The sequence below is a fragment of the Phalangium opilio genome, unplaced genomic scaffold (assembly GCF_054372755.1).
Source record: "Phalangium opilio isolate 3A_F unplaced genomic scaffold, DU_Popi_V2 ptg000092l_1, whole genome shotgun sequence".
Classification (NCBI taxonomy): domain Eukaryota; kingdom Metazoa; phylum Arthropoda; class Arachnida; order Opiliones; family Phalangiidae; genus Phalangium; species Phalangium opilio.
The window spans coordinates 1,418,644-1,445,952 of NW_028324197.1; the positions used below are offsets into that span (position 1 = coordinate 1,418,644).

Consider the following 27,309-nt stretch of genomic DNA (forward strand, 5'->3'; position numbering starts at 1 on the left):
CCGAAAAGGGGGAGAAAAAAACCGCGAAAGGTGTTTGTAAAAGAGTAGTGAAAAAAATTATTCGACACTCGAGTTATCGGGACTGTCTTTTTAGTACTCGAGTTACGAGTAATTCTATGAAGCGGATAGTTAGTCAGAAACATCAGCTGTTTACTGTCTCCCAAAATAAAATGTCTCTCAATCCTTGTGATAATAAAAGATATATTTTGGGAGACGGCATTCGTACCCTATCACACGGTCACCACTGGATTAGCATTTTAAATAAATAAAATAATATTGTTAATATGAACTTATATTTAACGATTTTTTTAAATATATGAATATAGACTGTATTTTTATGTAAATAAACTTTGAAAAACACTATAATTTATTGAAAATTTATTGAATATCTTGAATACATAAATTCTTTGATCATCTCATCATTTAGATTTTTATTTTTCGAAAATCTAGACACAATATTAAACATTTTAACACCCCTACATCTATTAAGAGCGAAATACACACAAAATCCTCCACACGTTCTACTAAGATTTCCTTGTAATTGTAACGAGTTAAAAGTCACAGTTTTACTATTTCTTTCTACAAAGTCATTAAAACGAAACATATCAGGTGGATTTCCGTACGAGTCGAACATTTCGGTATTGGCATTTCTGGAGAAATACAAGCCTACCCAGTGCTGACCAACACCGTTTGACGTATCGGTGTTCACGATATAAAGAGACGGAAAAGTCGTCACAAATTTTGGTAGTTGGTCAGCGGCAAACACACCCCGAAATAAATTTCTGGTGAACTTATCTTTCCCCAAAATTCTCGTTAGTTGTATCGTATCCATTCTAGTCGAAGATTACGGTTCGGTTTTTATCAATTTCAATCAAACTCTGGAATTCGGCGTATACAATAACGGCGATGGTTTCTTTTAACGCGGAAGCGAATTTCATTTCTAGTCTCAAATTTCCATTTTTAACGAGATGAAAATGGGTGGCATTGTTCATTAAATCGGCCGTCAAATCAAAGACAAAAAGACAGTTTCCCCCAGGGTAGTCGTCGCGGCTTATTTGATTTCCTTCGTCAATATTCCACTGACCCGTTTGAAGAAATAAATTAGCGTACGCTTGGATGTAGCTATGTTCTGTAAAGTTTGGTGTCAGCGGTTTATGTGGTACGCTACTGCCGTCGGCGAACAAACCAATGTGATTCACATCAACGGGTTGGAAATTATATGGTGACAATTTTAGATCACCCAAAAACGCACTTTGTTCGACCATCCCTATGACGACTCTATTCGGTTTCTGCCCATTAAATAAATGATCCTGCACGACGCTCATGTTGCCTTTTGGGATCGAAAACGAAGTAACTTCCGTGCGGGTAATTGGGTATTTCGCTCTCGACATTTGTAACACCTTCGCGTGTGCAAGCGGGATTTCAGGTATCAATTTGACTTTCCTCAAATATAACGATGCCGCTTTAATGTTCAGTTTACATTTTACGTCAGAATGCAAGCAAAATTCGGTATTGGGCTTTCCAAAAACAAATTTTAAATCCACCAAGTTCAAAAGGTAGCGAGGTTGTTGGCAAATGTCTAAATGAAGAGCACCAATCATATCTATAGTTCCTTTTTGGGCGAATTTAGCTCTCTTCAAGAATCCCTTGTTATTCGCAAAATCGTTGAACTTGCACGGCGTGTCGCGATAAAATAATGAGCTTGTTAAATGACTATTTTTAGCAGAGTCTCCAAACGTTAACATAGTTTGAATCATACTTTTGTACGGGTAATTTTGAGCGCAAGGGGTAACCGATTTCTCGTTTAAAAATAAATGCACTTCGGGAAAGAGACTATGCAAAAACAAATTAACTGGGGCTACATTATCCGCCGGAGTAGTAACTGTACCATCGGCGGCAATTACGGCTGCTTTCGGGTAAGATCCATCGTCCATTTTCACATCCACTTGAACATGAAGCAGAGTTTGGGACAAATCCGTGTAGGATTCGGAATTTCCACTAATGCAGAAAACTAAGTTTGAATTGTTGCTGATGCTGGAAATGGGAAAGTATTCGACCCATTCACCACTGATAATTCCCGTTTGCGTTAACGGGACTTGGAAAATATCCAATTCGGAATTGACGCAGCCACTAGAGTTAGGATGCATCAACGCCATATTCTTAGGCTTTAGGAAAATATATCAGAATAAGAACGACACGATGTTTTCCTCTTCTTAGCTTTAACCCGAGTGACTTTGCGATGCACCCTCCGCCTCTTTTTAATTCCGGATCCTGTCATCTCCCTAACCACATCCGCAGCTGACAATAAGGTTTCTTTGCCGGCGCTCTTCGATCTAGTCACTAGAGACTTTTTGATTGGAATACCACTAGCAACGTCCGTCACGACTTTCGCTCCGGTATCGAGAAATTTTCTTCCAAGAAACTGAGCACCACGTTTAAAAAGGGGCATGGCGCTCCGAAAGGCCGAAGCCAGTATGTTCCCTAATCCATACCCTCTTTGCACAGGAACACCCCGATATACAGGCATGGATCCGAAACCAGCCTGGTTTAAATAGTAGTTCTCATAATCGCTTAGGGCTGAAATGTAATGGGGTCGTCCCATGATGTTTGTCATTCGCCGCTATTCACTGAACTGAAAGTTACCCCACCCAGCTCGTATTATTATAAGGTGAGCCAGGTCCTCCGCGGTCTGAAGTGTAGAGTAACGTTCACCTTCCCTCGTTCGAATTGTATAGGGTTTCCCAGTTCATCCATAACGTTAATTTCTATAGTTTGTATGTCGGAAGAAGCTACAGGCAGATAATGAGGTCGAGCAAATTCCACATCGACAGTTTCTCCGTCTTTTCCTTTCACGCTGATTATTCTCAAAAGAGGGACTTTACTATCCCCTACGATCGTATTTGTAACTACGTCAGAGTAAACAAACAGAGAATGTAATCCAGCATCCAAATCCACGATATAAGGTGCCATCATGGATTCCGTAATTACGTAATCTTCATTTGAGTCAAGCGTAAATCCCATCATAACCGCGATATCACCAGGTATATTTATCGTGTAATTATAGTCCATGAAAACGGATACGCGTTTTAAACTAGCAGTATACGTGAATTTGATTGTGCTTTCATTGAACAACAACATTCCGAGTAAATCTCGAATTGATAAGAAACTGCCTTTAGGAATAACAACTACCGTTTCCATAGTTTTAGCGTCAGTGGACCAAATTCTTATAGATCTTTCTCCCCTCACATTATTCCAGGTTCTTGGATAACTTATTTCCGTCAATCCAACTTCGTAAGGGCCGTTAAGTTTTACTACTTCTGGAAGATACGTCCTAAATTTACTCGTAGTATTGTTGGGAAAGTATTTTGTCGATGAATCGGATGGTAAAGTGATATAGAAACTCATTGTAAGTCAATTTCCTGCACCCAACTGTCAAATTGAGGTCCGTATCCACTCCAACGCACCAGCAATTCTACGGTATTATCAGCTTTCTTTCTCTTTTTCAGCACTTTTTCAATTTTGAACGCGCAAGTCTCGAGATCCTTTCCTACCTTTTGTACTTCCTCTTTGTAAAAAACACCTAAAATGGGTTCCGAATTTAACGCCTCCAGTTTATATACCGGTGGCTGTCTCGGTATTTGCTTAATTACTCGAAATAATTCTTCCGAAAAATTAGGGACGTATCCTTTCTCAAAAAGCCCTTTGTTTTTACTTATTCTGACAATGTCTCCGATTTCAAAATCGTACTTCACAGGGGGACTAAAGTCAATATCTCCGTATAAATGTTTCCAAATGATTTTGGAATTTTGAGGTGTTACTTCTATAGGTTTACATTTAATTGAACGATGGTAACTGTTATTATAAGCACTAACTAATCTGGGGAGCACATCAACGTACGTATAAGTATTTTTCGCAGTAAAGTATCGATACATCCTTGATTTAAACGATCTGATAAATCGCTCGACAATGCTAGCTTTCACTTCCGAGTTTGTCGAGAAAAACTCAATTCCTCGTGATTTTAACTCAGCTTGAACGGCTTTACACACAAACTCATTCCCATGGTCACTCTGTATTCGCCTTGGTTTCCTTTCACCATCCAGTATCTTTTTCAACGCCTTTACTATAGTATCTCCTTTCTTATCTTTCACCGGTTCAACGAAAGCGTATTTACTAAAAATATCTATACAAGCGAGTATATATCGATAGCCTTTGTTTTGTTTGGAAGGTTTCTGGAGGTCAATGAGGTCGGCTTGCCATTGATCGTCTATACCGTACGCTATTGTCTTATTTCTTTTATATCGCCACCTAGTATTTTTATGTAGAGTATAGGCGTCTTGCTTTTGTAAAAATTCCTCTACGTTTTTTAACGTCACTTTGAGACCCTTCTCTTTAGCTGAGCGATATAATCCCTGGATACCAACATAACCACCAGAGTCGGCTATGTCATAATAAATATTTTCTAGCTTATCCATAAATGGTACTATTTCCAGAAGTGTGTGTCGTATAGTACAAAATTAAGAAGTCGAAAACTTCGATTATTACGAAACATAATATAATTAAGACGCCGGTTAATATTTTTGGATTTTTTGAAAAGGATTGAAATAATCTGGACACGATACCTTCCGCTACAACTTCTGTACAACCATCCATTTTGAGATACGAGAGGGAAATAAACGCTCATAACTCGTGATAAACGTTTTATTTGTAAATACAATCAAATCGTCACCCATTGATTAAGTTTGGGTGGTGTCGCGTTAAACAATAATGATTTCAATACACGCGCTCTAGTAGGGTTTTTGATAAATTTTTTCGGTACATTGTTATTTTGCAATATTTCGTAGAAGCTTGCGTAGCCCGTTGGGTCGGTATTTGGTATGGTTTTTCTAACCGCATCGTAAATTAAATCGACTACGTTAGTTCCGGGCACCACCCTTCCCCCAATTTCCATTTCTCCAAGTTCGTTCCACGAAATATACCTCAATGTCCAAGTATACAACGATATCGCGTCAGGGAGCATGCTCGGTGGAATAGACGTTGCAATTTCTTCGTACCAGGTTTTTTTCACTGATTGATTGTGTTTTTCAACTGGTTTCCGATTAGATGCAATGTGTCGTTGCAAAGTTTGATTATATAAAGTTAATTTCTCCGATTCGCAAATACGAGGGTTGTCGAGAATAGTTTTCATTTCTTTATCCAAGGATGGTATGTCCGATTCGAGAGCGACATCTTCGGTATTAGTATTTTTCATTCGACGTAAAGCGTCTTCGGACACCAAAATCATCTTCCGAGCCATTTATTTATTTATGGCACGATTTATGGCAGAGCCAGCAACTGAACTAATGATTGAGAGTAACGGTGCTAACAAAATTGGAAGAAAACCTCCTTTCTGAACTAGAATCTGTTTTCTCTTAGCAAAAGGAATTTTTCTACAAAGTTTATGCAACACATTACGGTGTTTCTTCAATTGTATCTTTTGCCCGTCTGTTAGTTGAATGTTACCGCGTAGTACATTTATACAACATTCGACTAAGGCTAATATAGCGTCACGATTCGATAGTTTGATGATAGCCTTCCTCTGTTTCGCGTTACAAGTGCTCAAAAATTTTAAAAAATTCAAGTTTTTACACACCCGTTTTGATGTTGATATAGTCATTTTATTTCGGTACAAAAATAGCGGCTTCTTCCCCCGGTATTATTCCCGTTCGCAGTCGATATTCATCTGCAGTGTTTGGCTTCAGGTCGATGAATAAATAACCGTATGGTTTCGCCACGGCTTGACGAAATGCATCGACAACAAACTTGGTATTAGAAGGGGAAATTTGTTTAGCGATATTTAAGACACTGGAGACGTCTCTAGCCGAACGAAAAATTACGAGGTATTGGGAATTTAAATTGAGGGTCCTAACTTCTTTCCCGTGATAAAACAAATTTTGCATTAAAATGAGCACCGAAGTGTTACGGTGATGGGAACCTCTTATAAATAAGTTAGTGACGTCTTTGTTATTAGCTATTTCGCATAATAGATCGTCGAGGATTATAAAATTTCTAACCTCGGGATTCAAATTGCTCGGGTCTAATAAACCCTCGTGAAACTCAACGTTAGGATTATTTTCCAACACGGAATTAAATAATTTCTCTTGATGCTCTGTATAACACCAAACTATTCTTTGGGGAGGTGGGGAAATGCAGGACGCATTATGCTTAATTAATTTCGCAATGAAATGTGACTTGCCACATTGCGTGGGACCTGAGACAAGCCCAGTGAATGGATGCTTCATAACTGGGTCCATGATTTTAAATGAGCTACGATATAGAGAATTGAGACTTTAATACCAATTATTTATTGTTTAAAAATCTTCAGTTTTATACAACATCTTTTTAGCGTTACATACAATGAAAGACATAATCGCATCGCGAATATCCTCATTTAAAAAGGTGTCAATTTTATGTGTAATTTCGGAATAACTAATAGTATCCATCGCGTCTACAAAATACGTGTCTAAACGGGTGTTCCAATCAATCATCAGACAATCGTGTTGTTTTTGTGAGGGATGATCAATTTTACAACCATTGCATTGCTTATTCACGTATTCAGTAATATGGTCCAGTACGTCTCGTTTGATATTTTTGAAGACCCGTTTCACTTCGTTGTGATACGCTATGACTTCGTCGTATTTGTCCATCAAGGTCTTCCAAGGGTATTGCGATATGGTAAAACCCCTTTTGGTTAGGTACTGCTTTCCATAATTCGTCCCAGTTCCGAGGATGATTTCTCTCACGTCCACTACTCTCCGATTTTGGAAAATGCTCAGCTGGACTCGTCTTGTTTCCGATCCTTCGAAGAAAAACGAAGAATTTTCAATGGAATCGCTTTCCAAGAAGGAAGATATTTGATCGTTCTTGTCCCGAAGTTGTTTGAAATGACTTTCTGTTAAAGCGATGCCCACACTTCCATCCAAAGTTCCGATAAAAATGTTACAATCTGGAGTAACCGTTACCCCTTTGGTGGTAGAAATAGGGAAAGTCTTGAGAGGATTCCTATAAGTTTCGAAAATATCTTGTAAATACTGTAAAATATCAAGGTATAGACTACCATACTTACATCATATTATTATGTAAATTCTGAGGTGTAAGAGACTCGCAGAAGGTAATTCAGAATGATGTTTAAAATGTAAAAATTCAGCTTTATATAGTAAATTTTCCTCGAAAATTTTGTTGAACTTTGTACCTTTCTCTCTGAAAGATATTCCTCTTTTGCTTCATTATATAGACATACTCTACTGTACCCTATATCTTCTTTGAAAACTGTACCTTAATAATACTATAATCCATATACCTATGGTAATATTCCATAGGGTATATCCCTCATCCATGGCTCATGTTTCTTCTATCACCCTGTACCCAAATTTCCCCATCTCTTATATCCAACCGCACGCGATTTGTTCAAAGACCGTCAAAATTTAGCTTAATTTTCTTCTCTCCTATACTCCGATTTATCGAATTAAAAAAAAACACCACTGCCGCAGACAACTGTCTCGTATGGGTGAAAGGCACGCATAAACAATTTATGAAATTCCAAACCTCGAGTTCTCTCATCGTAACGAAACTAGAGCTCGCTCTCCCCTTGCCTTCCAAGAGAGACGATTCAGACAAATCGAGTCGAAATTATACACTCAATGTTATTACTAACCCGTCTCGCTCTTATCTCATTTTACCGTGAAACTTACGTACTCTCCGCGCCGTCCAAGGTGCACAAAACAGCCGCTTCGGAAACATTCGAGACCGTCCAATTTTCATACCCAATACCGTGAAACTTACGTACTCTCCGTGCCGCCCAAGGTGCACTAAAAAGCCGCATCGGAAAAATTCGAGACCGTCGAATTTTCATACCCAATGTTAATTTTCCCATAGGGTATCATACCCCATGTTATCTCTATGGCAATCCCGTTCTCTCATTTATATACTACTCTTGCTTTGAAGCGATATGAATGCTGAATATTTCAGTAAATTAACTACATTATCTCATCGGAACTTTTACCCTATTGTTTGCATAAATGCATATCTAAATCAACTATTATTTTTAATTTTTTCAAAATTTGATAGCTACGAAATACAGTTCAAGTAACATAACAGCGAGGCTCCGACGAGAATCGAACTCATGATCTCCTGTTTACAAGACAGGAGCTTTAACCACTAAGCCACGGAGCCCTTGCTTTGAAGCGATACGAATGCAGAATATTTCAGAAAATTAACTAAATAATCTCATCGGAACTTTTGCCCTATTATTTTAATTTTTCGAAATTATATAGCTACGAAATATAGTTCAAGTAACATAAAAGCGAGGCACGGACGAGAATAGAACTCATGATCTCCTGTTTACTAGACAGGCGCTTTAACCAAAAAGCCACGGAGCCCTAGCTTTGAAGCGGTATGAATGCTGAATATTTCAGTAAATTAACTAAATTATCACATCGGAACTTTTACACTATTTTTTGCATTTATGCATATCTAAATCAACTATTATTTTTAATTTTTTCAAAATTTGATAGCGACGAAATCTAGTTCAAGTAACATAACAGCGAGGCTCCTACGAGAATCGAACTCATGATCTCGTGTTTACAAAACAGGCGCTTTAACCACTAAGCCACGGAGCCCTTGCTTTGAAGCGACATGAATGCAGAATATTACTGTAATTTAACTAAAATAACTCATCGGAATTTTTACCCTATTGTTTTAATTTTTCAAAATGAAATAGCTACGATATCTAGATCAAGTAACATAACACCGAGGCTCCGACGAGAATCGAGCTCATGATCTCCTGTTTACGAGACAGGCGCTTTAACCACTAAGCCACGGAGCCCTTGCTTTGAAGCGATATGAATGCTCAATATTTCAGAAAATTAACTAAATTATCTCATCGGAACTTTTACCCTATTGATTTAATTTTTCTAAATTTAAAAGCTTCGAAAAATAGTACAAGAACATAACAACAAGGCTCCGACGAGAATCGAACTCATGATCTCCTGTTTACGAGACAGGCTTTTTAACCACTAAGCCACGGAGCCCTTGCTTTGAAGCGATATGAATGCTGAATATTTCAGTAAATTAACTAAATTACCTCATCGGAACTTTTACCCTATTGTTTGCATAAATGCATATCTAAATCAAATATTATTTTTAATTTTTTCAAAATTTGATAGCGACGAAATCTAGTTCAAGTAACATAACAGCGAGGCTCCGACGAGAATCGAACTCATGATCTCCTGTTTACAAAACAGGCGCTTTAACCACTAAGCCACGGAGCCCTTGCTGTGAAGCGACATGAATGCAGAATATTACTGTATTCTAACTAAATTAACTCATCGGAATTTTTACCATATTGTTTTAATTTTTCAAAATTTAATAGCTACGATATCTAGATCAAGTAACATAACACCAAGGCTCCGACGAGAATCGAACTCATGATCTCCTGTTTACGAGACAGGCGCTTTAACCACTAAGCCACGGAGCCCTTGCTTTGAAGCGATATGAATGCTCAATATTTCAGAATATTAACTAAATTATCTCATCGGAACTTTTACCCTATTGATTTAATTTTTCTAGATTTAAAAGCTACGAAAAATAGTACAAGAACATAACAGCGAGGCTCCGACGAGAATCGAACTCATGATCTCCTGTTTACAAAACAGGCGCTTTAACCACTAAGCCACGGAGCCCTTGCTTTGAAGCGACATGAATGCAGAATATTACTGTAATTTAACTAAAATAACTCATCGGAATTTTTACCCTATTGTTTTAATTTTTCAAAATGAAATAGCTACGATATCTAGATCAAGTAACATAACACCGAGGCTCCAACGAGAATCGAGCTCATGATCTCCTGTTTACGAGACAGGCGCTTTAACCACTAAGCCACGGAGCCCTTGCTTTGAAGCGACATGAATTCTGAATATTCCAGTAATTTAACTAAATTAACTCATCGGAATTTTTACCCTATTGTTTTAATTTTTCAAAATTTAATAGCTACGAAAAATAGTACAAGAACATAGCAACAAGGCTCCGACGAGAATCGAACTCATGATCTCCTGTTTACGAGACAGGCTTTTTAACCACTAAACCAAGGAGCCCTTGCTTTGAAGCGATATAAATGCTGAATATTTCAGTAAATTAACTAAATTATCTCATCGGAACTTTTACCCTATTTTTTGCATAAATGCATATCTAAATCAACTATTATTTTTAATTTTTTCAAAATTTGATAGCTACGAAATATAGTTCAAGTAACATAACAGCGTGGCTCCGACGAGAATCGAACTCATGATCTCCTGTTTACGAGACAGGCTTTTTAACCACTAAGCCACGGAGCCCTTGCTTTGAAGCGATATGAATGCTGATAATTTCAGTAAATTAACTAAATTATCTAATCGGAACTTTTACCCTATTGTTTGCATAAATGCATATCTAATTCAACTATTATTTTTAATTTTTTCAAAATTTGATAGCGACGAAATCTAGTTCAAGTAACATAACAGCGAGGCTCCGACGAGAATCGAACTCATGATCTCCTGTTTACTAGACAATCGCTTTAACCACTAAGCCACGGAGCCCTTGCTTTGAAGCGAAAGGAATGCTGAATATTCCAGTAATTTAACTAAATTATCTCATCGGAACTTTTACCCTATTGTTTTAATTTTTCAAAATTTAATAGCTATGATATCTAGATCAAGTAACATAACACCAAGGCTCCGACGAGAATCGAACTCATGATCTCCTGTTTACGAGACAGGTGCTTTAACCACTAAGCCACGGAGCCCTTGCTTTGAAGCGATATGAATGCTCAATATTTCGGAAAATTAACTAAATTATCTCATCATAACTTTTACCCTATTGATTTAATTTTTCTAAATTTAAAAGCTACGAAAAATAGTACAAGAACATAACAACAAGGCTCCGACGAGAATCGAACTCATGATATCCTGTTTACGAGACAGGCTTTTTAACCACTAAGCCACGGAGCCCTTGCTCTGAAGCGATATGAATGCTGAATATTTCAGTAAATTAACTAAATTATCTCATCGGAACTTTTACTTTATTGTTTGCACAAATGCATATCTAAATCAACTATTATTTTTAATTTTTATAGCGACGAAATCTAGTTCAAGTAACATAACAGCGAGGCTCCGACGAGAATCGAACTCATGATCTCCTGTTTACTAGACAGGCGCTATAACCACTAAGCCACGGAGCCCTTGTTTTGAAGCGAAAGGAAGTCTGAATATTCCAGTAATTTAACTAAATTAACTCATCGGAATTTTTACCCTACTGTTTTAATTTTTCAAAATTTAATAGGTACGAAAAATAGTACAAGAACATAGCAACAAGGCTCCGACGAGAATCGAACTCATGATCTCCTGTTTACGAGACAGGCTTTTTAACCACTAAACCACGGAGCCCTTGCTTTGAAGCGATATGAATGCTGAATATTTCAGTAAATTAACTATATTATCTCATCGGAACTTTTGCCCTATTATTTTAATTTTTCGAAATTATATAGCTACGAAATATAGTTCAAGTAACATAACAGCGAGGCTCCGACGAGAATCGAACTAATGATCACCTGTTTACGAGACAGGCGCTTTAACCACTAAGCCACGGAGCCCTTGCTTTGAAGCGATATGAATGCTGAATATTTCAGTAAATTAACTAAATTACCTCATCGGAACTTTTACCCTATTGTTTGCAAAAATGCATGTCCAAATCAACTATTATTTTTAATTTTTTCAAAATTTGATAGCTATGAAATCTAGTTCAAGTAATATAACAGCGAGGCTCCGACGAGAATCGAACTCATGATCTCCTGTTTACGAGACAGGCGCTTTAACCACTAAGCCACGGAGCCCTTGCTTTGAAGCGACATGAATGCTGAATATTCCAGTAATTTAACTAAATTAACTCATCGGAATTTTTACCCTATTGTTTTAATTTTTCAAAATTTAATAGCTACGAAAAATAGTACAAGAACATAACAACAAGGCTCCGACGAGAATCGAACTCATGATCTCCTGTTTACGAGACAGACTTTTTAACCACTAAGCCACGGTGCCCTTGCTTTGAAGCGATATGAATGCTGAATATTTCAGTAAATTAACTACATTATCTCATCGGAACTTTTACCCTATTGTTTGCATAAATGCATATCTAAATCAACTATTAATCATAACGCGTCTTGGATTTAACCAAGACCTAAAAAGTATCGATAAGAAGAGAGTTAAGCAAGTGACTGAAGGCCCAGATATAAAAAGTTTTTTTTAAATTAAGACTTACATGCTTAAGATGCTGTTCGGACAGTGGGACAAAGGACGATCTTTCTCGTAGAGCTTAACATGGCGGGTGGGTAAAAAAGGAGAGGGCGTCGGCCGTCGGACAGCCCCTTTAAGATACTAATGTTCCATCACCCTATTCCATTGAATAAACTTAATTTACTGGTAGTCAATTTATTCCCTCTCAATAATTTGAAAAATTTACTTATCTCGGGTTTTCGAGCACAATTCCATTCCCCGTTTACATTTTATAACTACATTTATCATTTTTAGGAGAGTACGTGTATGGCTTTGTGTCGTTAATAGGTTGCTAACATATCCCCGTTCATGGTCTGAACGATTTATAGTGAAACCTTTTGTTTTTGTGCAAATTTGAACAATGGCGGCAAATTCAATAGGGACGTTATGATTTTTAGACTTGGTTAAACTTAATATATGTAAGAGGGAAAGACACGGGGAAAATACTTTTCCTTCCATATCGCTCGATGGAAAGATCATAAAAAGAGTAAAGACGTCGAGGGGTCAACCCCCTGTATATCCCGATACTGAGGATTGACATCTCTCTTTTTTAAGTAGAAAGGGTCTATAGCAGCGGTATGATAGACTACGGTCACACGGTTCTATGCCAGGCCCATGGCCTCTCTATCGTTTCTATGGTTCGCAAGCAGTAGGGGGTGCATACTATTCGAAATTTTTTTGATTTTCTTTGTTGTAAACTTGTAATTGTCAACTTAAGGGCGCTAAGGGTGTGAGAGTGTCAGCTGGACTCACTCAGCGCGGTCGTAGCCTGAAAATTCTGACTTGGCTAGTTTGCAATATAGCCTGCGTTCACCCAGTCGCGTGATCTAGGAGGCTGTGACTCGACTCTGCTACTTAGTCTGTATCAGGCTTCTGAACTAGTCCTTCGGACCAGTGACCCCTGATGTCTTAAATATGAAACTGGTTCCGGGTTCAGTAACCCTTCCCCTATTTATTTTTCTACTGGTCCCAGGACTTGCGGCCGTTCTCTCTTCTAAAAAAATCTCTCTCGGCTTAGGGTTGTATACACAACTGGACTCATGGAGCCGAAATTTATGTTAAAATGAAAATAATTAAAGAGGTCCCCATATCAATTTTTAATAAAAGTTGGAATTAATAAACTAGTCATTGGGACCAGTGACCCTCACGTTTTGAATAAAAAAAGTGGTCCAAGCTATTAATAAACTGGTTTTTGACCTGTAAACCTGTCTTATTTCCTAGCCTGGACTTTGTATATGTTCAGGAACAAGGTTAATGAATGTATTAACGGTTTTTAAAGGAATATGGGATTTATCAGGGATAGCCCTGGATTTATATACTTGTCGCCGCGAATCTTCCTATATAAATGTAGTATTTCTAGTAGCCGCAGAGACTTCTGGTAGCACTCTGTACGCAATAGGTAGAATACTTTTATAGAAATTGAAATTATTATTATTTACAAAATAAAATTTGGTCGAATTATTTCGTAGTTGTCCTATTTCAAGCCTAAGAATGTTCTCAAAAACAATTACTATTTGGTGACGAATACCTTAAAAAGTACTATTCACACGGAATTTTGGAGCAGCTTAACGCGTAATTGAGTGGGCTATTACCTTGGTGACGAGGCCAGCGAAAGAAGGCACGAGAGTGGCACAAGGCGTACTTCTAGTCGATGTATACAACTATGCATCCTCCTTGCTCGTATCGGGCATAGCAGAAGCTAAAGCAGACTACGACTAAATCGTTTTGTCATTGTTACGTGTAGTTTTATGGTATTTTTCATGACGAAATCCCCTAAAAATGATAAATGTAGTTATAAAATGTAAACGGGGAATGGAATTGTGCTCGAAAACCCGAGATAAGTAAATTTTTCAAATTATTGAGAGGGAATAAATTGACTACCAGTAAATTAAGTTTATTCAATGGAATAGGGTGATGGAACATTAGTTTCTTAAAGGGGCTGTCCGACGGCCGACGCCCTCTCCTTTTTTACCCACCCGCCATGTTAAGCTCTACGAGAAAGATCGTCCTTTGTCCCACTGTCCGAACAGCATCTTAAGCATGTAAGTCTTAATTTAAAAAAAACTTTTTATATCTGGGCCTTCAGTCACTTGCTTAACTCTCTTCTTATCGATACTTTTTAGGTCTTGGTTAAATCCAAGACGCGTTTTGATTAATATCTGTGACTTCGGTCTTAATTTTTATTAATTTTGTGTAGACACGTTGGTGATTTTATATTGATTATTTCAACGCTTATTTCTGCATGCCGTAGAATAGGGAGCTAACAGTTGTGACCCTGAAACGTCACACACTTCTATCACTTACTGGAGTTTCATCCCCCTAACGGTTGGAAACGCGCAAAAATGACAACCAGATAGGGCCTGCGTGACGTCAGACTATCTCATCCCCTAGCCAGTTGTTAGCTCCGTATAGGAAGTAGTTCATCATTCAATAGAAAATTGTTGAGAGATCGGAGCTATGGGAACGTCACATGAATATTTTTAGTCTAAATTGTATGACCTGAGCTGACAAAGATTGTAGTATCACACTATAGAGAGCTTTCAGTTGACTAGCAGTACGTCACACTCTCCCAAGTCTTACCGCGGTTCTGGTAGCCATATTGGGTGGTCTCAGTTTCATCCCTGCTTTAAACCCACCAATATGGCAGCGTAAATTACGTCACGAGACTCGGCTCCTCCTCCAACTGAAAGCTCTCTATTTCAGGTGGACCAAGACCAGATGCTCTATTACAAATTTTTGAGCCCCATTTCCAATGTCATTGTTTGAACAAGATCTTATTTAAAATGGATAATTTTTTTAACCTTGACGGGAAATGAAACATATAGAATATGCCATCTAACTTTAACCTAGTTTAAAGAACTAAGATAGTATTTTTTTTGTCGAAAATGGCATTAAATTAGTAAACTAGCAATACTTTAGCAATATTTCGGGGTGAAAACAAATCCAATTTTGTAATATTTTGGGAAAGATGTTAATTTGATAATAATAATAAGAAATACAATAACAGGCACACATTCAGTCATTCAGTTTTAATGTTATTAGCTCCACCCTTAAGTACAATTCTAATTGGATTCAGCCTTTGGGAAATTGAAGTTGATGTTTAAATGATTTGCCGGAATGCTAGGAGGTCAGGCAATGGAAGTATGCTTTGATTTATCATTAAATATAGGAAATAACAGGATTAAATTATTATTTACTTGTAATCATGAAATTAATGGTAATTTTATGCGCTGTAAACTATTTTACTTTTAATAAATAAAGTTAAATGACAGTTATGGTAATTTATTGATGACAAAAGTTAGGGTTAATAATATTATTTCATATAATAGTTAAAATACAAATAGGAATGTTTTTAAGTAATGGCTGTTTAATAATTACTTTCAAATTGCATTAAGAATGTTTTTGTTTGACTATTTTCAAGTTTTTAAACACGCATGATTATGATATTGGAAGGCGCAAAAGATTTATCTAAATAAACATTTGGTTTGATACTTGCCACGTTTATTTACAGCATGTAATTTGGGCTTAATTTCCCTAGTTGTTATTTAATTATGGTATTCATTATAAATTTATTCCAGTCAATAAATATATTGTTTTTTACGTTTAAAGGTAAAAGTTGCATATTTTAAAGGGTTTTTCCAAAGGAAATTGTTTTTGACACCAGAAAGGCTTTTGAGGATAATTAGCGATTGCGTCCTGCTGCCAAAAAATAGACCTTAACAGGGAAAAGCTAAGAGTAACTATAATTAATTTTAAATGAATCTAAAATGTAAGTTTCACAATGAATGCGTGAGAGGGATTAAAAAAATGTTCAAGGACAGTCATACGTGAAGGTTGGATTTATAAAGTGAGAGACTTCAACATTATCGTATGAATGCCTATAATAATTTTGTTAATCTCTCAAGTGAACAATTCAATGATGAAAAAATATTTACACACATTTAATCCTAGGATTGTCAAATTGAGACTATATAATTGCCAGAAAAATAGTAAGCATGTGTTTCAATATTATATTTTTTTAAGGTATAAAAAAGGGAAGAGGAGTTTGTTAAATTAGTCCTAATATACTTAAAGATGCTTTTTAAAATTGGTAGTGATTTGTTGGTGTAGAATCTGCAGTTTAGTTCAGAGAGTTAATGAGGTGCCTTGTATTTCGTTAGTGACATCTCCAATCCAGTTGATTTTAGGTTTTTTTCTATATTTATTACTATTGAACTCAGATGGCGTTGGGAGTTAATGTCATTAATTGTAGTTTTTTTTTACTGGTTCCATCGCGCTTGATTTTGTTTTGTTGATGTAAAATCTGCAGTTCAGTTCAGAGAGTTAATGAGGTGCCTTGTGTTTGGTAGCGACATCTCCAATCCAGTTGATTTTATTTTTTTTTCTATATTATTTACTATTGAACTCAGAAGGCATTACTGCTTAACGTCATTAATTGGCAGCATTTTTTTACTGGTTCCCTCGACCTTGCTTTGTTTGGCAAACGTCCGTTAAACAATGTAATATACCATCATGGTATATTAACTTTAAGGCGTTTTGATGAAAATTGAAGTCCAAGGTTAATCAGTTGGTATTTTATGAGTAACGAGTGAAGTACTTGAGGTTTAATCGAGTGGTGAAGGAGGGGGGATTTGGGGTATTTCACCACCCGCGGACACGGGGTAGTCAGTTCCTGTAGGGTAGGCAAAACTTTGTTGCCCAGAAGCTTGGCTTACAGGAGTGCGCCCAACTCCCAACATAGTCAAGCACATAATTTTAGTAACAAACCATTGCTGTTCTAAATTTTAACAACGTTGAGGCAACTTTTTGCCCGAAAAAGGTTTTTTTGCGAATCTATAGCTGTTATGAACTTCTATTGTGTTGATGAACTTGTAGGCACGGCTTGCCAACCCGTAACGTAATTATATAGGGAAACCAAAGAGTTGACATGTATTATTTGGCCTTGATACAGCTTGATGTTCTTTAGACACTGACTCAAGCCAATAGAAAGGTTATTTCTTTGAATATCTTTGCTGTTCTTAATCCAAAGACGGCAGACGCTCTCACTCTTTGAACACGCCAGTATAAAGTGTCTGTTATTTCGGTGGAGAAGTTGAATATATTTCTTGATTTGTCTATCGAAGTCTTGTTGTGGGTTTTTTTATAATGATGATGATCATCATATTTTTGAGCTGTGTAGGTTTAATCTTTTACTACACTGGTAATAGCTATGATGAATTATCTTTCTGTTGAAGCTTAGCAGTTGGCACGTGTTGATACGATACGCATGTAGTTGTACGAAATTAGTCTTTAAATTGTATGTTTCAAACTTGAAAATATACACTGCTTGTAGTATTTATTTAGGAATAATTTTGATCTTCGTTATATTAGTTACGTAAAGGGGCGGGGGTTGAAAGAAAACTTTACAATTTACTGGCAATTATATGTTCATTTAAATATAAGATTTTGAGGGTCTATTTTTTAAAATTTTGTCACGCAACTCTTAACTTTAAGTTTGGAAACAGTGCTGCTAGAACATGGCAATTATTGTTTTGCGCGTGGGTTACCAAAGGGACAATGAAAAGGTTATTAATTTTTGGGGAAAAAAATATTCCAGAAGGCTTTGCAAATTTTACCCCTGTTGGATTTACGCAATGCAACCTGCCACGCAGACTACCCCAGCTGGTGAGAAACACAAAGAGACTATGCAAAACTTCCTGGAATATTAATTGGAAAAATGGTTTAGTTGTTTTAATAACAAGGGTAATGTCTATATATAATATTGGTAACCACAATTTGGGAAATAATTTTCACACTTTATAAAAACAAATCATACAACAATAGTAGGATATTAGTTATAGGACAAATTAATAAGTTCATATGGCTTTTTTTAAGCCTAACTAATAAATAGTTTAAAAATCAATTTTTGTAAGTGGCATCGGATTGGGACTGGTAAACATTATTGATAAGTTATAGAAAGAAAATGTTATATTAATAGATAATATTTAAACATAAAATCTTTGCTAATCTTTGATATTGTAACAGGATAATATTAGATTAGATTGATTTAATTTAATGTTTTTGAATGGTTTTAAATTGTTAATGTAAAAAAGTTATGGGCGTCTTAATTTAAAAAAAATAGCGCGCTTAAAAGAGAAAAAAATGGAAGATGCGAAACTGATATTTAGAAAACTCTTTGAATATATTAATTTTAATCAGTATTTATTTAAAATTTGGATACGAGTGTCTAAATCTCAGTTCAAAAAATCTGTTCAATGTTAACTAATAGGATGAGTTTGTCTCAATAGTTTCACCAGCTTATTAAAGAATTATATTTAATCACATAGCATTACCAACAGGGGTTACGTTTTTAGCGTGTTTTTTACATAAAACACAATTGGGGCAAGACTAATACAGAGTACTAAAAACCCTTCAATAGAAAATTCTAAAATTAATGCAAGAATCATCGCCTTTTTTTCGTTACAATAGCATGGCCCTACAATCCTCCCTCCTCTCCCTTTCACGGTTATTATAGTAGGCAACATCAAAATTACTCCAGAACCATCGTTAACCTTAAACTTGCTCTAGGATTAACAATCTTACCCAGTCATAAATTACTTTAAAGGGAATATGAAACTATTAGTATATCTTTGACAGATATGATGCTCCTTTCTGGAATATTGAAATTTTAAGCTTTACGCGGGGTAATTTTGATATGGATTCTTCAAGCACGTTAGATTCTCTTTAATGCGTCTGGACTCTTTCCAAGAGCAGAACAGTGACGTCAGTCAAGTTACTGACGAATCTCTCCCTTTTTCTGATCATTGTATCACTGACCTCGTACCAGCCGTTGTCTTTTCTCACAAAGTTCACATAATGTCCCTCGGCCAACGATTCACCTTTATGAATAATCACCCCTTTAGTTTTAAAAAGCATCTTACTCATAGTGACATTTTGATTTTCAAAACTTGATATTTTGGTCGAAATCTTAATTGGTCGACCATCTTTGTAATCACCACGGAGAAGACACAAAAATACGTACTTCCCGCTGGATATCAATACATCACGCTCTTGTATTTTTGGGTTGTTACAAAATACGCATGGCATCTCTGTCAATCTCATTCTTTTTTCTAGAGATTTCCAATCAATTTTATCTCGGTTTTCTAGTGGAAGATTGAAAATGTTGCTTTCAACAATATTCTCCGAATTTTGTTCAACTTGACAATTGGGGCATTTGGTAACGTTTCGCGACTTTGACCAAAAAAGATCTTTCAGAGCTTTAGAGTAATCGGCTTCCATTTCTTGACTTAGTGTCGTCAAAAGGACCATCAAAAATTCACTGGCGTCTTGTTGATCGTTTAGCGTAAAATGATTTCCGACAGCCATTCTCAGTTCCAACCCTTTACGACTGAAGCTTCCTTGAGAACTCTCGATGTCGTTTATCGTGTTATGGAGGCAACGTAAAACTGGTTTTTCAACGAATGATCCATTGTAAGATTTAACCAATTCTCTTAATTCCGGCACTAATAAGAGTAGTTGCAAAACGCTATTAGAATAGCACGTTACTTGGTCATCGTTAGCTAAACCCTTCAAGGGCAAACTATCCAAACTCTGTTGGGTTTTCCTTTTCTTCTTCGGTGTTTCTGCGCATCTCTCTTCCTCGCCTTCTAAAAGGCTTTTAGATAGTGTAGGCGCACTTCTTTTCCTACCTCGACTTTCTTTCAACTCCGTTATTTCCAAAAGAGGCAGATCTGGCCTATATTTTTTGCGAAGCCTGTTATACTCCATAATGGCTCGTCCATCCACCTTAATTTTAGTCGGATCGAACTGTAATAGATGGAGTCCGGCTAAGGACGTCACTCTCGATAAAGCCACGTACGCCATGCCAGTTCCGAATAAATTCGGACCCAAATCCATAATGGCGCATTTTAAACTCATGCCTTGGCTTTTGTGTATCGTAATAGCGTACGCCAGGATGACGGGAAACTGGGAGCGTTTAACGTAAATGTTTGCCATTAGCAAAAATTTTACGCAAATTTTCTCAACTAAAAAGTCAGTGTTAGCGTCATCGTTATTCGGTTCGCGATCTACTCGTCCTTCTTGAATCCAGTTACGAAACCCATCGTACCATTTACAACGCCTTTTTCAAAACTGATATTCCTTCTGACCATTATTCGGCAGCCAACGCAAAGAACTAACTCGCTCTCCAAACCGCCTGTTTTGGACGGTTCGTTTTGTAGCCCTTGCAGTCTCCTGAGAATGTTTTTATTCATTTTTCTGCCATAGTCAGCGAGTCTATCCTGACAAGGAATGACTTCAACTTTCTCGCCGTTTTTTCGCAGCATATCAAAGTTGAATTTTACGCACATGGCTAATTTAGGCATCAAACAAATTGGGTGAAACCCTTCATTGGACAGCTTAATGAAAAGCTCCATAGCCACCTCGATGTTATTTCCTCCAGCAACCAATCTAGTTCCTAAGGTTGCAACATCAGCTTCGGAAATATTTCCAATTCTAACTCTGCTTAGAATGTCGCCGTAACTTTGGTCGTTGGCTTGTCTAACATTTTGCGTTAGTTCATCGTATTTAAGAAACTTCCAAAGATCACTTCCTCCGATGCAATTGAAGTCTGGCTTCTTCGGAAGTGATTTTGATAAACGCGGGATTTCCTTGAACCGGAGGCAATTGGAAAAAGTCTCCCAAAACAAGAATAAATACAACTCCACCAAATGGTTGGTTCATTTCCCAAAATTCGTTCAGCCTCAAGTGAACGTGAGTCAGTAAAACCGATGAGACCATAGAAATTTCATCAATAATTAACAGTTTTAAATTACCCAAAGTTTCTTTCATAATGCTTATATTCTCAGAACTCAGGGAATGGTATTCGGCGATACGCCCATGATCTAACGGCAACATTAGTAATCTGTGTAACGTTACGCCATTAACATTCAACGCTGCCAAACCCGTTGGCGCGGCAATGGCCACGCTAGCAGGATTTTGAAAGAGTCGCCTTACAGCGCTGGCGAGAGTGTCGATTAGAAACGATTTGCCAGTTCCACCAGGTCCCGACACAAAAAGGCACTTGTTTCTAGATTTTTCTCCCTCTTGGGAGAAGTGATTCATGATCTGATCATAAATTCTCTTTTGATCCGAGTTTAGTGACGCCACATTGTCAACATCAGTCTCGAAATTCATTTCCATGGCAGCTTCCACATCAGCCATCGCGTGTTCGGTTTCGATAACAATTTCTTTCCCTTGCAGCGCATTTTCATCGTCCTCACTTTCTGCCTCCGAAATTATGGTTTCTGGCTCTTTCGCCTTTTTAGAAGCCTCCCGTTTCTTTTGAACTTCTTTGGAAACCGAGAGTTTGTCGTGATATTCTCTCATGTCCTTCAACACCGAAAGCGAGTTTTCGAAAGCATCGGCGTATGTTTCAAAATCGCCCAATAGCTCATTTTCGTCACGCCACGGTTTGAAGAGGATCAATAGAGCGTGACAATACTGTTCTTTCTCCTCTATCGGATCGTGAATGTAGTGCTCCACTATGTAGGGCTTAATTCTCTTTCTCATGAAACCCAAATTGATTTTCAACTCGATTACATTCGCATTTTTCTCGACACCATCAGAGTGCTTCGCGTAATCGTAAAACTGACCAAATTCCCGCAAACTAATATTTTCCAAGCTGTCGGGACGATTCGGATACTTGTCGTCGACGAACCCTTTTAGGCAAGTGTCCTTGCTTTCGGGGTCAGTTTCCCTCAAACGAGCGAGTTCCTTGTAACCTTTCAAAATTCTCGATCGGTTTTCTTTCAAGTTAGTGTTTATAAATTTAGTGCTGTCAGACTTGTTGTAAAGGTCTTGGCCCAGCATCATATCGAGAGCTTCATAAATTCCTATTTGCTTGCACGTCAAAGATTTCAATCTATAGGCAAATAATTTTTTGGACAAACTTTCGTTGCCTAACTCGGCAAAAGTTTGATCCATGTCAGCCCGGTCTCCCTTTGTCACGTAAGCCGTAACATAGTTTGCCACTATTTCCGATTTGTCAGCGACAAATTGCAAATCCATGTTGGCTTTGGAAGCCAATAGTAGCGTGGGATTATAATCATTTATTAAATCTTCGTGCTGTTTTCTCGGCAAGTCGTACAGCCGTTTCTGCACCTTTTTCATCTTACGGTGACGAGTAACTGATCTAACGGCATTCATAGTCGCTACGTTTGTAACGTTACGAGGGAAACCGTAACGACACACTCTCGATCCTTTTTTAGAATTTTTCACCTTCTTGTAACAACTGGAGGTGCATTTGTGAAATTGAAATTTTTTTACGAGCCGGTGCAATTCTGGACTTATCGATGCGCTTGGCATCGAACACGTGACGTGTTTTTGCACGTAATCCAAAATAGTCTCGGCCGAAGAAGTTCCAATCTTTGGAGCGTCCTTGGTCCACAAAAGCATGTGATAGTGAGGTAAACCACGAGATTGGTATTCAACCCGCCAAAAATGATGTTCTATCATGCCAAGAACTGGATTCTGCTTACACAAGACAAAGTTGTTTAGCAGCGACCTCACTTTGTTGTGAAAGTGCAAATTTACGCTAAGCGGATCCAAATTCAACAATTCAGCCACCGTCATCGACTCTACTCCTGGAACGTCTGAATTCACTTTTCTCAAGTGATCGTGCAGTTCCATATCATCGTACTCGGCCGGATTAAAAGTTAAAAGCCAGGTGGGAGGACCAAATTCCCGAATCATCGCTAAAACGTTTCTAAGAACTTTATACCAGTAGTCCTTAGTTCCTCGAATATGACCCAAGAAAGTAGCTAAATTACTCTCAAGTTCTTTATCGCCAGATTCAACGCGACTGAGCAAATTTTCAACCCCAATAGGCATGGGTTTTTTTACACGAAGAACGTAGTTCAAACTGCTAGAAATCGCTTTCATTTCGCATTCTTGATAAGAATGGAACAAATACGCGTAATCTCGTCTAAAAATTGGACTCTTGTTCAAAAGACGGGATAAACGATACTCGGTTTCCGTTATTTTCCCAAATGGTCTATCATCGTGCTTGCCAAAGCGACCCTTAGGGAACAAATGAACAAAGCTCATGTATTCCAAGTTTTTGTCCCAAGTGCTAACTGGCTCGGCTTCGACGCGCTTCATTTGGTAAGCGCCAAGTAAATCTTTCGGTGGTTGAACGTTCACTGGATGAATAGAGTAATGATCGTACAGATCATTGGCTTCACCCTCAGATAGTTTTCGCAACAAAGCCTCGGGCTGTGTTAGAATTTTGTAAGCGTCGCCGGGGGCAAGGCTAGACTGATTTCCATCCTGCTCCTGCATGTTCGAAGCGTTTTGGTCACCTTGGACGTCGTGACTACTATCCGCTGTTCCTTCTGTTGGAAGCGCAGCGGAAGCACGTGTCAACGCATCAGATCCATCATTAATTAACGCAAGTGGATCTGTTACGCTCAGTAATTCTTCGGGAGTCAATGAATTTTCATTTCCATCAATTTCTTGCGTGCCACAAATATATTCCTCATTCATTGTCGAAATGTCAATGTCTTTGTAAAAAGGGTTTATCTTTTTCAGCACACTGAATGCTTTCAACACTTTTTCGAGGCAAACAACCTGTTGCCAAACTTTTTTGTCCGCTGTGGGAACGCCATTGACCAAGATATGCAGTTCGTGATTTTTGGGCAATGTCTTGGGAATCATCTTCAAATTTTTCTCCACGGGTATTGGAAGATAAATTACTCTTCCCTTCAAAGCTTTAACCGTGCCAAACTGCATGTTGGAGTTGGTTTTGGTGCCTAACCGCACCACAGTGTGGAAGGCCTTCACAAGCTGAATTAAAACTTTCTCAAACATGTTTAAACTGGTGACATCTGGTGGAGGATTGTCAACCGCCAAGTTGTTCAGAAAACATCTGATGGGAACTTTACCCTTTCCCAAATCCGTAGCGCAGTAACGACATAGTAGCATGTCTGCTTCTCTCGTGTCGGAATTATTCATTATCCAGCCAGCTCTTAAAATCAGATAGGCCTCGTTCTCAAAAACAGCTCTGTTTACCAGTTTTTCTACTGCTCTTAAATCAGATTTTTTCAGTAATCTTAAACAGCAGTCGCAGGGCGTGTCGTGAAACTCGTTGGTGTTTAGCATTGCCCGAGCGAATTGATTCTCGTAAAGACTCAAGATTTCACTTTCATCGAGACTCGGCCGAGGAGCGTTAACGCTTCCTGTAGGAGCATCGTTTTGTTCCTTATTCAAATTTTTTCCACGTGTGACAAGGATTTTTCTCAAATCCGCCATGACTTTTGTCAGAGACTCGTAATCACCACGTTCAATTTCAGTTGAAATTTTAGTTAAAGCGTTGAGCAACGCTTTGACGCGATAAATATTATTCAGAATAGTTCTAATTCCCGAATAATGAGGAGCGAGTTCAGCGAAAGAACGCAAATTACTTTGGCACTCTTCGCTATCAGCGCAGTAAGCAGTGTGTCCTAGAAACGGAACTATTCTCACCACTACTTCGTCCCCATCTGATGGTATAGACAAGTTTGATTTTTTGCAAAATTCTTTTCTTAATTCGCAAAGGTCGAAATCAGACTCAAAAATTTTAGTCAAAGATTTTTCATTCGCATTGGCAACTGTGTTTACGAAAGCTAGTACTTTTGCAATGGCTCGAGTTCGAACATTACAAATATCACTGCATTCCCAGTATACAGTTTTGTTTTGGTTTTCAATAAACCCCCCTTCATTGATCACAAAATTTGCTTTCGGATTCTTCTCTTCAGTTTCAACAATGTTAAAAAGATTTGTAACAACTCCCGACTCATTAACTTGTAAAACTCGATCTACGTTACTAGTCTCGTTATCGTTTTTCATGTCAACGGAATTTCCCATTTCATCAACAAACAATTCTTTAGTCGAACTGGTAGCACGGTCTTTCAGAACTTTTCGTACACGACCATCAGAATCCAGTTGAAAAATTTTGCCATAATGTGACTCATCGTCATTTTTCAATATTTTACCATTATTTCCAATCAGATAATAGGTAGTTTCATGGAAATAGGCCTCTTTCAGGCTACTGTGAAGCCTTTTTCCACCCACAACTTCTGCCAAATTGTCAGGATCAATGGACCCAATTACTTTGATTTTCTCGACAAAATCCTTAAATTCACTAACAACGGCTGTTAGTTGGGCGTGGTAAGCCGAATACAATTGCCTTTTTAAATGCAATATTCTACCAGCTAGCACTTGGCATTTTAGCTTGTAAGAGATAGACTTCGTGCGTCTATTTTTAGTCTCGGTGTCAAAAGACTTTGACGGTGCCAGTCTTTCAGTGAGACGTTTGACTAGAAACCTTTTATAGCTTTCAGCAATAATTTTTTTGTTTTTCGTTTTGAAAATCCCCACATTAAGGAGTTTTTTCGCAAAGACAAATTTATCCCGTTTATTTGGTTTTGTATTTTTTGAACGCAAATTAGCTGCTCCACCTGGCGGAGTAGTTCTCTTAGTTTTTTTCCCTCTCTCAAGTAGAGATTTACGCCCCACATAGTTTTTTGCATTATTTCTTTTAAAGAACCCCTTGTTCTTAAGATAGTACCGTTTACACTTAAGTTTGTTGGTTTGATCATGTTTCAATGATTTACTCTGAACTTGCAATTTTAGCTTGACTTCCGCTCTTCTTTTTTGCATTACTAAACGCTGATTTACTTTCTTTCGTTTTTCTCGAGAAAACATTTCAATTTTTCAAAAATGAGTGGAACTTTTTTACTGTATTTGTTATAGGTATACACAGAACGCCTTTGTACTTGCAAAAGGTACACGCAGACCTTTTTATGTTTGCAAAGGTACACACAGATCCTGTTGAATTTGCAAAGGTACACACAGATCCTGTTGAATTTGCAAAGGTACACACAGATCCTGTTGAATTTGCAAAGGTACACACAGATCCTGTTGAATTTGCAAAGGTACACACAGATCCTGTTGAATTTGCAAAGGTACACACAGATCCTGTTGAATTTGCAAAGGTACACACAGATCCTGTTGAATTTGCAAAGGTACACACAGATCCTGTTGAATTTGCAAGGGTACACACAGATCCTTATGTATTTGCAATGGCACACAGATTTCGTTAAATAAAATTGGAGTATATATATATAAAAATGAAAGAATAATGAGAACATACACTTTAAAAAGTAGGGTTAACGTGATTTTAAAAAATGAATAAGGAAATCGAAATTAAAACAAAATAAGAATGTGTTAACTAAAATTACTTAAAAATGAAAGCAATAATTAGTCTTGTGGTAGAATATTTACCTTAGGGCATCAAGATTCTCAAAATCTCAAGAAAGTGGCGTCAAAATAGAAAGTTAGGCCTTTTAAGAGTAAAACCAAAGTTTACCAAACTGAAAGACCATAGACATAATAAAAGACTGAAAGGCTAGCAGGAAATTTTGTGATCATGGCAGCACTGCTAGGCCTATAGGTTAGTAAAAAATATTGTATTTGTATAGGTTTAGGGACGGCCAGCTTGTATTTCGTTCGTACGCCGTAGAACTTGATAACAAGTTGGCCGTATCTTTGGCACCAGCCCACTTGATCACGCAAGTTGCACGCGCTTGCGTGATCGAGTGGGCTGTGCTTTGGCCAAACCGTCAACCGTCAAATTTAAACTTTGGAGGATCGAAAAACTCAAGTAAGTTTCATGAACAATTTAGCAATAATTTGTAATTTCACATATCTTTTTTAAACTAAGGCATATATTTAACAACTCGTTATTAAATTATATGACCAAGTTTAAGAAATCGAGTGTGAGCAAACTAATAGACGTTAATTTATTAAGTATATTAAATTTATTGTTAACTGGCCTAGGCTTAGAAAAATGGAAGGTTTGAGAGGTGCCACATTTAACGGCAACGTCACGTTAAACGTGAACAATTACGGTCGAGGTGCACGCGGTGGGCGTCGCGGACGCGGCGGACGAAAT

The 27,309-nt window shown here is 37.6% G+C and overlaps 2 protein-coding genes and 16 non-coding genes across 18 annotated transcripts; all 18 read right to left on the reverse strand.

Annotated features, from left to right (window-relative positions):
- Nucleotides 1-833: 833 nt before the first annotated feature.
- Nucleotides 834-2,156, reverse strand: LOC149641055 (uncharacterized protein F54H12.2-like). Its single transcript, XM_089850546.1, has one exon. It carries the CDS (start codon nt 2,154-2,156, stop codon nt 834-836), a length of 1,323 nt encoding a protein of 440 aa, XP_089706672.1.
- A 5,979-nt stretch (nt 2,157-8,135) lies between these two features.
- TRNAT-UGU (transfer RNA threonine (anticodon UGU)) lies at nt 8,136-8,208 on the reverse strand. The gene has a single exon. It is a non-coding gene; the product is annotated as a tRNA-Thr (tRNA).
- Nucleotides 8,209-8,787: 579 nt separating this feature from the next.
- TRNAT-CGU (transfer RNA threonine (anticodon CGU)) lies at nt 8,788-8,860 on the reverse strand. Its single transcript has one exon. It is a non-coding gene; the product is annotated as a tRNA-Thr (tRNA).
- Nucleotides 8,861-8,992: 132 nt separating this feature from the next.
- TRNAT-CGU (transfer RNA threonine (anticodon CGU)) lies at nt 8,993-9,065 on the reverse strand. Its single transcript has one exon. It is a non-coding gene; the product is annotated as a tRNA-Thr (tRNA).
- A 167-nt stretch (nt 9,066-9,232) lies between these two features.
- TRNAT-UGU (transfer RNA threonine (anticodon UGU)) lies at nt 9,233-9,305 on the reverse strand. Its single transcript has one exon. It is a non-coding gene; the product is annotated as a tRNA-Thr (tRNA).
- Nucleotides 9,306-9,438: 133 nt separating this feature from the next.
- Nucleotides 9,439-9,511, reverse strand: TRNAT-CGU (transfer RNA threonine (anticodon CGU)). Its single transcript has one exon. It is a non-coding gene; the product is annotated as a tRNA-Thr (tRNA).
- Nucleotides 9,512-9,643: 132 nt separating this feature from the next.
- Nucleotides 9,644-9,716, reverse strand: TRNAT-UGU (transfer RNA threonine (anticodon UGU)). The gene has a single exon. It is a non-coding gene; the product is annotated as a tRNA-Thr (tRNA).
- A 133-nt stretch (nt 9,717-9,849) lies between these two features.
- On the reverse strand, nt 9,850-9,922 carry TRNAT-CGU (transfer RNA threonine (anticodon CGU)). Its single transcript has one exon. It is a non-coding gene; the product is annotated as a tRNA-Thr (tRNA).
- Nucleotides 9,923-10,054: 132 nt separating this feature from the next.
- TRNAT-CGU (transfer RNA threonine (anticodon CGU)) lies at nt 10,055-10,127 on the reverse strand. Its single transcript has one exon. It is a non-coding gene; the product is annotated as a tRNA-Thr (tRNA).
- Nucleotides 10,128-10,294: 167 nt separating this feature from the next.
- On the reverse strand, nt 10,295-10,367 carry TRNAT-CGU (transfer RNA threonine (anticodon CGU)). Its single transcript has one exon. It is a non-coding gene; the product is annotated as a tRNA-Thr (tRNA).
- A 167-nt stretch (nt 10,368-10,534) lies between these two features.
- Nucleotides 10,535-10,607, reverse strand: TRNAT-AGU (transfer RNA threonine (anticodon AGU)). The gene has a single exon. It is a non-coding gene; the product is annotated as a tRNA-Thr (tRNA).
- A 133-nt stretch (nt 10,608-10,740) lies between these two features.
- Nucleotides 10,741-10,813, reverse strand: TRNAT-CGU (transfer RNA threonine (anticodon CGU)). The gene has a single exon. It is a non-coding gene; the product is annotated as a tRNA-Thr (tRNA).
- A 132-nt stretch (nt 10,814-10,945) lies between these two features.
- On the reverse strand, nt 10,946-11,018 carry TRNAT-CGU (transfer RNA threonine (anticodon CGU)). Its single transcript has one exon. It is a non-coding gene; the product is annotated as a tRNA-Thr (tRNA).
- A 157-nt stretch (nt 11,019-11,175) lies between these two features.
- Nucleotides 11,176-11,248, reverse strand: TRNAT-AGU (transfer RNA threonine (anticodon AGU)). Its single transcript has one exon. It is a non-coding gene; the product is annotated as a tRNA-Thr (tRNA).
- Nucleotides 11,249-11,380: 132 nt separating this feature from the next.
- Nucleotides 11,381-11,453, reverse strand: TRNAT-CGU (transfer RNA threonine (anticodon CGU)). Its single transcript has one exon. It is a non-coding gene; the product is annotated as a tRNA-Thr (tRNA).
- Nucleotides 11,454-11,586: 133 nt separating this feature from the next.
- On the reverse strand, nt 11,587-11,659 carry TRNAT-CGU (transfer RNA threonine (anticodon CGU)). The gene has a single exon. It is a non-coding gene; the product is annotated as a tRNA-Thr (tRNA).
- A 167-nt stretch (nt 11,660-11,826) lies between these two features.
- TRNAT-CGU (transfer RNA threonine (anticodon CGU)) lies at nt 11,827-11,899 on the reverse strand. Its single transcript has one exon. It is a non-coding gene; the product is annotated as a tRNA-Thr (tRNA).
- A 12,677-nt stretch (nt 11,900-24,576) lies between these two features.
- Nucleotides 24,577-26,914, reverse strand: LOC149641072 (uncharacterized). Its single transcript, XM_089850547.1, has 3 exons — nt 26,640-26,914; nt 25,181-26,423; nt 24,577-24,641 (listed from the first exon to the last, which is right to left on the reverse strand). The coding sequence occupies exons 2-3, from the start codon at nt 26,058-26,060 to the stop codon at nt 24,577-24,579; spliced, it is 945 nt and encodes a 314-aa protein (XP_089706673.1). The 5' UTR covers nt 26,061-26,423; nt 26,640-26,914.
- Nucleotides 26,915-27,309: the final 395 nt, after the last annotated feature.

Bases quoted from the DNA above. Each gene is read 5' to 3' on its own strand.
- LOC149641055 (XM_089850546.1), bottom strand. From the start codon at position 2,156: ATGGCGTTGATGCATCCTAACTCTAGTGGCTGCGTCAATTCCGAATTG.
- LOC149641072 (XM_089850547.1), bottom strand. From the start codon at position 26,060: ATGTTTTCTCGAGAAAAACGAAAGAAAGTAAATCAGCGTTTAGTAATG. The intron at 24,642-25,180 runs GTAACGTAGATC...GGTGATTACGAG, and splicing joins GAAAAACGATAACGAGACTA to TCTCTGACAAAAGTCATGGC.